The sequence below is a fragment of the Juglans microcarpa x Juglans regia genome, chromosome 5D, assembly GCF_004785595.1.
Source record: "Juglans microcarpa x Juglans regia isolate MS1-56 chromosome 5D, Jm3101_v1.0, whole genome shotgun sequence".
Classification (NCBI taxonomy): Eukaryota; Viridiplantae; Streptophyta; class Magnoliopsida; order Fagales; family Juglandaceae; genus Juglans; species Juglans microcarpa x Juglans regia.
In genome coordinates this window covers 20,638,141-20,651,770 of record NC_054602.1, presented here as the reverse complement: position 1 = coordinate 20,651,770, position 13,630 = coordinate 20,638,141, and the positions used below count along the sequence as shown (strand labels likewise).

General features: G+C 38.1%; 1 protein-coding gene across 1 annotated transcript; it reads right to left on the bottom strand.

Moving 5' to 3' along the window:
- Nucleotides 1–543: 543 nt before the first annotated feature.
- On the bottom strand, nt 544–6,196 carry LOC121264476. The gene is made up of 3 exons (XM_041167666.1): nt 5,750–6,196; nt 5,299–5,423; nt 544–954 (listed from the first exon to the last, which is right to left on the bottom strand). Exons 1-3 carry the CDS (start codon nt 6,102–6,104, stop codon nt 751–753), a joined length of 684 nt encoding a protein of 227 aa, XP_041023600.1. The 5' UTR covers nt 6,105–6,196; the 3' UTR covers nt 544–750.
- Between the last annotated feature and the right edge of the window lie 7,434 nt (nt 6,197–13,630).

Here is a 13,630-nt window from a genome sequence, read left to right as displayed (position 1 = left end):
CTTAATATCCAAACGAGACCTAAAATGACAAAAGAAAACCCACCATCCACTTTTTATTTCCATCATCAAACATGCCAGTTCTAAAATCAAATTTAGGTTGTTATGTAAGACTTCAAAACCCCATTAGGGCCGTCAAGTGAACCTCTTGGTCAATTTGAATTCACTTCAACTTACAAATACTTGATGAAAAAATCTATTCATCATCCTCTCATCATCTCATGATGTGACATTAGATAATAAATTTATAAGTAAAATATAATAAACAATCTCCAATCATTTAATGTCACATCATGTGATGATGAAAAGATAATGAAATTTAAAATGATTAGTAGCATTACTCGTCCAACAATGATTTTTAAAGCTAAAAAAAAAAAACTTCAGAAAAAGAGCAGCATAGCAGTGCACAATTCACGTGTAAATATCAGACTAATAGGAAAAAGGACTACAGGTGAAGGAACTAATTAATATTGCTGATTAAAAAAACTCTAAACCTGCAGTCTTTTTTGGCTTTAGATTAATCTAGCATGATCAGCAAAGCAACACTGAGAAAACAAAAGAATGCTCACTTAAAAGCTCGAAGAATGCCGCAGCAACTGTAGGTACTTATATACAGAGATGTCTAAAAACTCTTATATGATGAAATCCGTCTTATCTTGGAAGGCCCTTGTACAACTCTTACAGTACGGTAAAAGAAATGAAGTTCAGGAGAATGTCGTACTGGAAACAGGAACAATCAAGCAAAACTAATGCCTAAAAATCTTTCCAGACATTAAAATCAGTGGATGAGTTGCTATAATTTACAACGCTGTCTTGGCACCCTAAAAAGAATGTACTCCGTATTGGATCGATGTTTACTAAAGCATGGGCAGTTCCACTTGGGCTAGCGGCAACAGCAACTTCATCTGCACCAAGTATCACTTCAGCATAACCTTTATTGACAGCTCTGTTCTCCAACTGCCAATAGTACACAAAAACAATTACAGTATTAATGCAAAACCAAAAGGACCAGAAAATTGATACAAATGCTAAAAGAACATCAAAATTTGCATACATCAAACCCTTCAATTTACATTGTTGACTCTATTCCTATTTTCATTTTGCCAATCACTAGTGCCATGTCGCAGAATAGATTCAGCATTCAAGTAAAGTAATTTCAAAGGCTAATATGTCTGTGTTACTGTAATTGAACGTGGCTGTTACTTTAAATTGTATCTTATTTTCTAGAAAATAAGAGAAAGAATTCAATTAGTAACTAATTGTGGGGGAAAAGAGACAGAAAAACTAAAAATTATCCACTGGAGTTGACTAATATTTTCTTTCCACTTCTGGAGTCCACTCGTGCTGTGCAAAATATATCTTGTCTTTCATGCACAGGCAAGCTGTATATCAAATTGAACAAAGAGGAAAGTTATAAAAATGTCTAGAGCAAAAATAATCAAACAACATGAAACCTGGAATTTTTTTAATTGACAGTTAACAATAATGTATCCCACTCATGTAGATGACAATGTATAGTCAATTACAAGACTTGGATGGGTTGGGTTGTCTTGTAGACATATTACTTAGAACCATATCGTTTATTTTTATATTTTTCGCTATATAACTTAGTACTCTTAAGTTTCGGAACTCAAGAAATTGACCTGGCATTAGGCAAAATGTTGCATTTGATTGAAAAATAGACACATTCATGAAAAACTGTTTCTTTTGTTTTTTTTTTTTTTTTTACCAACTTGCTATCCATGTTAATGTTTTTTGTTTTGATAAGTAAGAAACTTTATTGATGGAATGAAACTAGGCACAGCACATGTACACAAGAAGTATACAAAAGAGACACCTAATTACATTCTAGAAAGTTGAAACGAGAGCAAGAACTCATGGGCATTCCCTCCCTTCAATACAATAGCAGCAAACCATTGGACTAAAGAAAATACAAAAAAATTCCATAATTCCCCCATAGTTCTCTCCTTGTTGTTGAAACACCTCTCATTGCGCTCCATCCAAATACACCACAAAAGACACAAAGGAATCATCCTCCATGTTGCTGCTAGTTGTGGGATATGATGCGTCCTATTCCAACATGCTAAAAGATCCACCACACTCTTAGGCATGACCCAAAACAACCCGGCTCGACTGAAAATACCCGCCCATAATTCTCTTGCCACCTCACAATGCAAAAAAGGATGCTCAATCGATTCGTCATTGCTTTTACACATGTAGCACCACTCCATCACAATCACACCTCGTTTCCTTAAATTATCAGCCGTCAAAATCTTTCCTAGAGCAGCGGTCCAAGTAAAAAATGCAACTTTAAAGGGTACAGGGACTCTCCAAATACCCTTCCAAGGAAACCCATTGGGTTGGTGTGCTGCCAGCACCTTATAGAAGGATTTAACTGAGAATTTCCTGCTCCCGAGTGTTTCCACAACATGCTATCTCGCCCATTTCCACCTATCTTCTTGGAATAAAGAAAGCTATAAAAACTCACTATTTCATCCACCTCCCAATCCTGCGCATTTCTGGATAATACCATATTCCAATGTACATTACCGTTAGAACGGCTCATTACATCTGAGACAGATGCTTGCTGATTTGCCGCCAATCTGAATACTCCAGGAAAAACAGAAAATAAGGCTCTCTCACCACACCATGCATCGAACCAGAAGCTGATTCTTGTACCCTCTCCCACCTCAAAAATAGTGTGTTTTACGAACACCTTCCACCCTTTTGTAATAAATTTCCAGAGGCTCACCCCATAGTTACCCCTACCCTCCTTGGAGCACCAACCCCCCCCCCCCCCCAATCACAACCATACTTCCAATCAATAACCAATCTCCATAGTGATTCCCCTTCCGATTGGAATCTCCACAGCCACTTCCCAAGGAGAGCTTTATTAAAAAAGAATAAATTACGCACCCCCAAACCTCCCATCTCCTTCGGGCAGCACACTTTTTGCCAGCTCACTAAATGGAATTTCTGTGCCTCTCCCATGCCTCCCCACAAGAAGGCCCTAAACATTTTTTCGATCCGATTGGCTACACCCACCGGTAAAGGAAATAGTGAGAGAAAGTATGTAGGAAGATTTGAGAGAGTACTTTTGATGAGAGTTAGTCTCCCCCCTTTTGAAAGGTAGAGCCGCTTCCAACCCGCCAATCTTCTATCTACCTTTTCTACCACACCATCCCAAATATTTTTTGCTTTGAAAGAGGCTCCCAAGGGTAATCCGAGGTATTTCATAGGAAGAAAGGCCACTTTGCACCCCAACAACTCTGCTAGATGATTGATATTATCCACCGCCCCTACCGGGACCAATTCCGACTTTTCCAAGTTCACCTTGAGCCCCGAAACGGCTTCAAAACACAAAAGAACAGCCCTTAGAGCTTGAAGCTGTCCACTGTCAGCATCACAAAAAATTAAGGTGTCATCCACATACAACAAGTGAGAAATGGAAAAAGCACCTGTGGTAGGATTACCCACTGAAAAACCAGCAATAAAACCTCCCCTTACCGCCGCCTCCAACATACGACTCAGCGCCTCCATCACTAAAACAAAGAGAAAAGGAGATAACGGATCTCCTTGTCTCAAGCCCCTCGAACTCTGAAAAAATCCACAAGGTTGGCCATTTACTAAACAGAAAACCGAGCAGTATATACACAATGTTGCACCCAACTACACCACCTATCACCGAAGCCACACCTCCTCAGCATATAAATCAGAAAATCCCAACACACATGATCATAGGCCTTTTCCATATCCAACTTGCATAAGACTCCCGGAATACCATCCCTCAACCAGCTGTCCAAGCACTCATTCGCAAGCAAAACTAAGTCCAAAATTTGCCGACCATGTACAAAGGCATTTTGAGGCTTGGAAATGATTTTGTCCATCACCAAGCTCATTTGATTAGCTAATACTTTCGAAATGATTTTATAGATTCCACCTACCAAACTAATAGGACGGAAATCTTTCAACTCAATGGCTCCCACTAACTTCGGAATAAGTGCAATAAAAGTAGCATTGAGAGACTTCTCAAACTTGTGACAACAATGGAACTCATGGAAAACCCTCATCACATCCTCCTTCACTATGTCCCAACAGTCTTGGAAAAAGGCCATAGAGAAACCATCTGGCCCCAGGGCTTTATCTTTACACATACCTCTCACCACTTGCAACACTTCGAGCTCCTCAAATGATCTCTCCAACAAACTCACTGCACTACCATCCAACTGATCAAAAAGTAACCCATCCAATTTAGGTCGCCACACCTTTGTCTCTTTGAGAAGATCTTCATAATAACTTTCTATGTGATCTTGAATATCCCCGGGAGATTGAAGCACCGTATTTCCAGAATGTAACACCTCAATCACATTATTACGCATGTGGGAGTTTGCCATCTTGTGAAAGAACTTAGTGCATTTGTCACCCTCCTTCAACCACGTCATCCTAGATTTCTAGTGCCAAGAGATTTCTTCCAACAACAAAACTCTCTCAATTTCAGCCACCACCTCAGTCTTTCTCAACAAAGACTCCTCACTAACCTCCCCCGCTTCAAGAGAACTCAGCTCGTTCCATAGAAGACTCTTTTGCTCATCAGTATGTCTAAAGGTCTCAATATTCCACTTCTTTAAATCCAGCTTGAGAGCTTTTAGTTTACCTGCCACAATAAAACTAGGGGTGCCAAAGAAAGAGTAGGGAGGCCCACCAATTCCTCACCTTCTCCTCGAAACCGACCGTATGAAGCCACATGTTTTCAAATTTGAAATATTGCCTTCCCCTGATAATACCACCACAATCTAGCAAAATCGAAAAATGATCCGAGCATACCCGGGGCAAGCGCTTCTGGCTTACATCCAGATAATGTGTCTCCCAAGAAGAAGAGACTAGAAACCTATCCAATCTTGATCCCCCTCTACTGTTGGACCAGGTGTGCAACCCCCCAACTAGTGGAAGATCAATCAAATTGAGATAAAAAAATCAGCTCCGAGAAATCTGCCATGGCCCATGACAAAGAAGTAGACCCCGCCCTCTCCCAAGGAAAACGTACCACATTAAAATCCCCACACACAACCCAAGGTAATTCCCAAATATAATGCACTCCCGCCAGCTCATCCAGTAGACCACTAGTTTACAAATTAAGTCCCTTGGCATCATAAATAATGCATACGAAATAAAGAATCCAAGCAAATAGCCGAGTTCACATCCAAAGAAGTAAGCTTTTTATCAGAAGTAAGCTTTTTTGATAAAAAGCTTACTTCTGTGGATGTGAACTTTTTATTCCCTTCAATAAAAGCAGAAACTTACCCTGAATTTTGTTTTAGCACCCCAAATGACAAAGGTCTCATTGCAGGTATAGTGCCTGTGGTTTCCCCTGACACTACCGGGTCGAATTTCTCCAACATGAACTGAAGCACAACTCACAGCTCCACCTGCAAAGAAACATGCTCCTCTGTCAAATTACAGCATATCATTTTGTTAAGGCTAAAGGGAGGGCGTGGGGAGGATGTTGTTACCATTGAAATTCAGAGCAAGAAAACATAAATTCCCAGAAAATACCGATAGCAGCACAGAAATTGATTTAATTTGGAAATCGGTTTAAATATAAAACCAGCATACAATCCAAAAGCATGAGCCTAAACAGAAAATAAATTTGGGAATTCCATCCGTAATTTTCAAAACCCCAAGAACAACGTAAGCAGATGTAACCAAACAGAATATAAAATAACAATGGATATGTGCGAGTGTATGAATATACCCAAAATCCCAGAATGAAGGGCAAGAGAGACGGGGTCGAGCAACCAACCGCGCTTGTCTTTTGCAAGCGGGGAAGGAAACCCAGAACTGAATCTGACCAAATTGGCAGCATTGTCATCACCTTGGCTGGACTTGAGGTCGTACGAAGGAGGGGAGAAATGGGAAGCGTGCTGGAGTCTGAGAGAGAGCCATGTGAGGAAGAGGAAGATGGAGAGAAGAAAAGGAAAGGCGTGGGGCTTCTTAAGGAAGTGTAGAACAAAGGATGAGATTGAGTGTGAATGTGAGGAGCTTTGAAACATTGGGCCCTCTGAGCTCTGACTGGTTGTATATGAGCTCCTCCTAGGGTTTGCCATCATCGTCTTTCTCTCTCTCGATGCCCCCTCGCCGTGCCCATGTGCGGGTGTATCTATGTCTGTTTGTCTGGCCGTCGTCAGCCCCTAATATATATGAAGGAAAATGCTATTCTCACAGGAAAATTTTACCGAATTGCATTTTATTTTATTATTTTACTTAATATTAAGAAAATATTTTTAAATAAATTTATGATTTTTTTATATTTTTTAAAAATATTTAAAATATTTAAAAAATGATTGGAAAAAAGTCAAAAAATAAAAAAAAAAACTTTTGCCTTTCGGTGAGAATTCTCTGTAATCCTATGTGGCTATAGCAGCTTCCATATATGAATTCAATACAAACACGATATAAAATTAACAGATTTAGATTTAATATTAACGGGTTAAGATCAAAACGGTTTAATCTGTTAAAACATTATATATAAACGGATCAATAACATGTTGCTTAATACGAAATCAATCCGTTTTGACCTGTTAATAATTTATTTCAAAATTAAAATTTTATTATTGTTAGGTTGTAATATTGATATTTTTTAATATGCTTATGTTTTTATTTATTGGAATTGTAATTTTAGACCTATGCTCATATATGTTATTTTATGATTTATAATACTGATTTTATTATATGTTAAAATTTGAAAAATATTGATATATTTGTTAAGATATTGTGATTATTAATAAATATAGATATAAACTTTTATGTAAAATTATTTTAATCAGGTCAAATGAGTTATGTGTTTTAGTTCAACCCATTTACATGAAACAAATGGGTTTAAATGAGTTGTATCGTGTTAACATATTTCTAATTAATTATTAAACGGATAAAAAAATGTGACACGAAACGACTCGTTATCTAAATGAGTTGGGTTAGGGTTTGAAAATTTGACACGTTTAACTTAATGGATTGGATTTGGCTTGACCTATATGGTCAAATGTTTATGACTTGACATAACATGAACACGATCCGAAAATATGATTTGACACCCGTAATTGCTGGTGCACTAGTTGAAAATTTTTTATTTTTGTGATTTTTTTAACTTCTTTATTCATTTAGAAAAAATAAAATATATATATATATAAATTCACTAATACTAACTTCCTTAATCATTAAATTAAAAAATTAAAAATAAAATAAAATGCATGAACAGTAAAATTAAGGGACAAACTCATGAGACCATTTAATATTTTTTTTATATAGCAAAATATAATTTTATTTTTAATAACAAATAAAAATATGGGCACTTTATATAAGAAAGAAGTTTATAAGTCTAGTTATTGATAAAACAAACACGTTGATTATGTTTAAGCATCAACTTGTAAATAGTACAACTCTTCGTATAAATTGACATCCATCATATTACAGTTAATTTTTTTTTTTTTTTTTTGGATATGGATCTCAGTAATTATAATTTATAAAAGGATTATGGTGAATCCAAAGTAATTAAATCATTTTCTTCAATGAAGAATAGCTAAATTTAGAATGGAGATCTCATTAAAGGGTTAAATTCAAAATGAGTTGCGTTTATTCAAAGTTTTGGACTAAAAGTGAAGTAAATCTATAATTATTTTGTCGGATATTTAATATGTATTTCCAACATCATTATAGATTCACTGATCTTCACATAAGGATAAAAAAACAAAAAAAAAAATACATTATCGTATCAATCTTGAATATAGGATTTGGTTAAATTTTGAAGATTGAAACAAAACATAGTCAAGGCCCAAGGTAGTGTTTAACTGCCTATCACAAATCAGTACAAGTGAAGAAAACTTGACAAAACATTACAAGTGAGTGGCCAATGGCCATTACACTTGAATGGATGAAAATGTCCTCCAAAACATGTTTTTGCTGCAGCTCATTCAATCAGCATTTTGGTAATTGTGTTGTGAATTTTATACTCATTTTTCCTTGCTTTAATTCTAAAAATACATGGCCATGTTTTTAGAGTTTTGTTACTCGGTATCTCATATACTATATATTACACTTATTTTAATTTTTTTTTATTCATCTTAAATTAATTGAATTATTCTACTAATCATCCACGCACCGCACATTTGGTTAAGAAAAAAAAATTAAAAAAATATGTATGATATAGGAATGATGAGTATATGCCCATTTTCTCCTTTCTCGTGCCAGGAGCCATCATTTTTCCTATCTGTAATTTGTCTTGTGTCAGTTCCCATAATTTGTCAAAGGTTAACCGTTTCTATGTCTCGTGTGTCCTAAAATAATGGCCACCATCTCTCTTGGAATAATGAATGAGTTACCATTATAAAATTGTGTCTATGCTTGATCTCATCTTTTATCTATTCGGTTTTGTATGAGCTTTTAACAATGGCTTCCACCTCGAGCACCCATTTCCAACCCATTTTTCAGTTTTTGTTTTCATGTAGAAAGAGAGGATTAGGTTAGGCCATCTTCTTTGTAGTTCTCTCTTTGAAATCTTGGGATCATACTCACTGTAGTCACCTCACCGCTGCCCTCCTTATCCTTCCTCGTCCTCAGCACCACCGACCTGAGGCCCGCAGCTGCATGGACTCCACCATGGTTTCCACCTTATTCAGCCTATTCAACCTCAACCTTGCTGCAAGCTTGCAATTCATCATCCTCGTCGCTATTGTGGCATGATGTATTGCTATTGTGACATGATCTTTTAAATTTTCTTTCATTCCCATTAATATAGGACTTTACCCTAAGTTCACTCTCATTGTGTAAGCTCAATTTAGGTTCTTATTAAAAGAAAATAGTCTTGGTCTATAGTTTGGACTATGCGATGCTGAGGAAAAGAGATGAGATGAGAATTTTATGAATAGTAGTAAGATGGTTTGTGAATAATAGTGAAATAGTTTGAGTTAAGTATTTATTAGATTTTGGAAATGATAGAGAAAAAGTTGAAAAAAATATTATAAAATTAAAATATTGTTAAAATATAACTTTTATTTTGGGATTTGAAAATGGTGAATTATTTTTTATTTTTTATTTAAAAGTTTGGAAAAGTTGCAATGATTAGTTTGAGAGTGTTTGTGTTTGAATGATATTTGAAAATGAAATAAGACAGGATGAGATAAGATAAGATGCCATGAAAACTTTTTCCAAACATCCCCTCAGTCCTCGTAGAATGGTCTTAGTGTATAGTTGCAAATACTTTACAACAAACAGGAACATTTTTATTTATTATTATTTATATATATTATTTTATCTTTTGGCCACCTAATTTCATTAGTTTTTTTCTCTAATTCTTTGTACAGCAGTTTGTTACTTTTTCTCTTTTGGACAAGACGGTGAGAAATGAAAAAAATACTCGTCCCCATACAAGCACCACTAAAAGAAAAGTGCTTGTGCCCAAGCGAGCACCTCTGAATAGGGGTGGGCAACGAGTGCCCACCACCCACTACACCGCCTCGTTCGCCCCGCCCCAGCCTGGGTGGGGCGAGGGATCCGCTCCGTACAGAAGGGGTGCGGGGCCCCCCACTCTTATGAAAGTGGCGTTGCGGAGGCGGGGGACAGAGGGGGCTCCTCCCCGCTCCCGCATGTATAAGGCCAACCAAACCCCCCCCCCCAAACTCAGTTTCCCAAACTCTCTCGATCTCTATCGATCTCTCTTGTCTCGATCTCTCTCATCTTAATCTCTCTCGTCCTGAATTCTCTCGATCTCCTTTGCCATGAGAGTAACAGACGTTGGCAGAGAGGACTCAATTGGGTTTGTTGTAACAAACGCCGTTGAGAGGAATCGATTTCGCTTGCCATGAAAGTAACAGACCCCGAGGTAGATGAATCTCTCTTGATTTGGGTTTGTTCATTGTTGTAAGAGACACCGAGATAGATAAATCTCTCTTGATCTGAGTTTGTAACTTGTTCTGGTGTTTGGGTTTGTTGTAATCGATAGGGAGAGCGAGTAGGGGAGGAGGGGGACGGGGGACGGGGGGCAAACAGATGGAGATCCACTCCTGCACCTAGTGCAACGGATGGGGTACCCTGCCCCCATATGGACGAAGGCGGATTACGAGGAAAAAATCATCACCCCCGCCCACGCGGGGGCGGGGGTGTAGGGAAGGGGTGGCCCCGCCCCGTAAGGGGGGAGTAGCACCCCTACCTTTGAAAAGAAAAAGTGATCGCCCTCGAGCGAGGGCCACAGATAATAAAAGTGCTTGCCAACTCATGGAGAGTGTGACCAGTGAACACTACGGGGAGCAAAGTACTCCCCTTCTTTTCAACTGACAAAGTGTGATTTTCATTAAGGTCTCGTTTGATTACACAAATGAAATAAAATGAAATGAAAGTTGAAAGTTGAATAAAATAAATTGAATTGTTTTGGGATTTGAAAAAATTGGTTACACAGTTAGAATATAATTTTTTTTTTTAGATTTGAAAAAGTGAATTATTTGTTGTTTTTTGTGTAGAAATTTGAGAAAATTATAATGATGAGATGAGATGAGATGGTTTGTATAACCAAACAAGACCTAAAATGCATATATATATCTATCACAAAGAAAGAAAGCATAATAGATGTTAGTAATATTGATTATCCAATAAAAATGGATTTGATAGTCCTTTTAAAAAAAAAGTGCAATCCCTCTCTAGGTAACTATTTGTTTGGTGTTAAATTGATATAACAAAAAAGATGGTGTTGAAATGTTTATGATGAGTTAACTTCCTATGTTCAATTTAGTTTTATTTTCCCCCCAACTGTTTTCTTTTTCTTAAAATTAAAGATCAGTTAACCCACTGAAAGGCAAGGTGCTCGCCACCCAACAAGCATCTCAAGAACAAAAGATGGTGCTGCTCACCCCCAAGCGAGCATCAGTGAATGGACAAGTGCTCACTTTAATGCGATCAACATGAAGAGCAAGGGTGATCGTCCCCGTGGTGAGCATAGTGGATATGCAAAATGTCCGGCCCCAGGCGAGCAAAAATACTTGCACCCATGTTAGCATGGCGGAGAGCTAGAGTTCTCACCCCCTAAGCGAGCAATGTGCTGCCACCTGCCGAGCATCACTGAAAGGCTAAGTACTCACCCCAAGCGAGTATTTCCAAGGCCAACAGTGCTCGCCTCAACTAAACATCAAAGAGAGCAAGAATTCTCACCCCCAAGCAAGCATCAGGAGAGTATAGCATTCACCCCGACGAGTATCCCTAAAAGAAAAAGTGCTCGCCCGGGCGAGCACCACTGAAAAGGAAAAGTACTCTCCCCTAGTGAGCACCATTGAAAGAAAAGGTTATTGCCCCAAGACTCGCAACGCCATTCCTTGTATTTTTGTAAAAAGAAAAAAAAAATAGGATTTTCGACGGAAGGGCCAACCTTGAACCTAACTGACAACTACTTTGTTTCAATCTCCCCATTTTCGATGCAAATCAATTTCTTTCCTAGTTGCTTGGTGAAGATACACTATGTGTTGTCCTGTTATGGTGTTGTTGTGCTGTCAAATTATGATGCCCATATCCGTGATTTCCTCTTAATTGTGTAATTGCATAATCTCAGCCATTTATCTATAAATATGTAACTGTTGCTTCCCATGTATAGTTGATACACATAGTTGTAATCTTTTCGTACCAACTATAAGCGTTTAACTTGTATTCTATTTAAATCAATACAAAGCCTACACAAAAGGCAGGCTATTATTCTACATGCTATCAAACGTCTCAAGAATGGAGTCTACTTCCAACTTCTCGGTCCTCCCTATGGATTCTCTTGCTTCCCTGGAATTCTCTCCAGCCAAATCCTCATTGCCCGATATCTCTATCAAATTAGCCTCAAATAATTATTTATTGTGGAAAGCACGGGTGGTCCTTGTTTTTCGTGGCCATGGTCTTCTTGGATATGTGAAAAATGAAGTTTCATGCCCACCTGCAACACTTGTAGGTGACAATGGTGTTGTACATTCCAACTCAACTGCAGCTCTATGGTTGTGAATTGAGCAGCTAATTTTAGGTTGGCTAAATAGCCCTCTATCTGATGCTCCACTCTCCTAGGTGATTAACAACAAGACTTCTCATGATGCTTGAGAAGTATTGGATGGTAGCCATACACAAGATCATGTTCAACATATGAAGGGTGAGCTTTAAACGCTCACCAAGGGTGCTTCCTCTCTTGAGGATTGTATACACAAAGCCAAATCATTGGCTTTATCTCTTCGTGGTGCTGGAAAACCCATTGATGATGATGATTTCATCATCTGCATACTCCGATGATTGGGTCCTGAATTTGATCCTATTGTGGCAGTGATTAATGCACGAGATGTTTTTCCTCCCCTTGAATCTGTTATTAGCAAGCTCCGAGACTTCGAAATGCGCATCACTGCCTCTCCTGCCTCTTCCCCAACCACTACTTTCTACACAAATCGTGGTGGCCCTACACATGGTTCTCGAGGAGGTCGTAGCAATCATGGAAAATCTTCCACCAATCCACCTTCCTCTCATCAGCGGCAAAAGACTACCAAATCTCAAGAAAATAGTCAATCTCAACAATCATATGCAGTCATAGGAAAAACATTAATGAACATAATTTTCCTTTCCTTTCTAAACAGTATACCTCATCAACTGGCATGCAAAATTTTTAGGTCAAACCTCTTCCCAAGCCACTTCGAGCTAAAGCTTCTCCACCTCTTGTTCTTGCTCTCAAATCACCTTCACCACCTTCAGACCTCCAGCTCTATACTCCAATAGATTATCTCTCTCTTGTGCAAAATATGTCCAATGGTCCAAGAGAATTTGATGGACAACCTTGCCCTCTAGCAGTGGAAGTCATGCCTTCACCAACTCCCCTTTGAACTCATCCTACAATTACAAGAGCACAAGATGGTAACCGTAGGCCTAAAGCCCTTTTCTCCACTCGTTATCCTCTTCCTTAATGTTTTGTGGCAGATCTAGTCACCCAACCTTAGGAGACTCACAATTATAAAAAGGCCCTTCGAGATTCAAATTGGAATCAAGCAATGCAATCAAAAATTAATGCTCTCCACACAAATTCCACATGAACCTTAGTTCGAAAGCAGCCTAACATGAATTTGGTTAGTAGTAAATAGGTTGTCAAAATTAAAACTCATGCTGATTGCCAAATTGAACGTTATAAAGCTCGTCTTGTGGCATGAGGCTTCACTCAACTTTAAGTCCTTGAGTATGATGAAACCTTTAGCCCAGTCGTCAAGCTCGGAACAATTCGTTTGATATTCATTTTGGGCTTGTCACAAGGTTGGTCACTCAAGCAACTCGATGTGAGTAATGCTTTTTTGCATGAAGATTTACAAGAAAAAAGTTTATTTAACACAACCACTTGACTTTGAAGATCCCACATGCCCAAACTATGTTTGTCATCTTCATAAAGTTTTGTATGGGATTAAAGCAATCCCCTCGGGCTTGGTATACAAAATTCAGTTCATTTATCTAGCAGATGGATTTTCGACACTGTCCATGATAATTGTCTCTTTTACCTACGCACTCCTACTGATATCCTTATGATCTTAATCTATGTGGATGAAATTCTTATCACAGGTAGTTCTCTTCAAAAATCAAAGATGTAATCACTCATTTA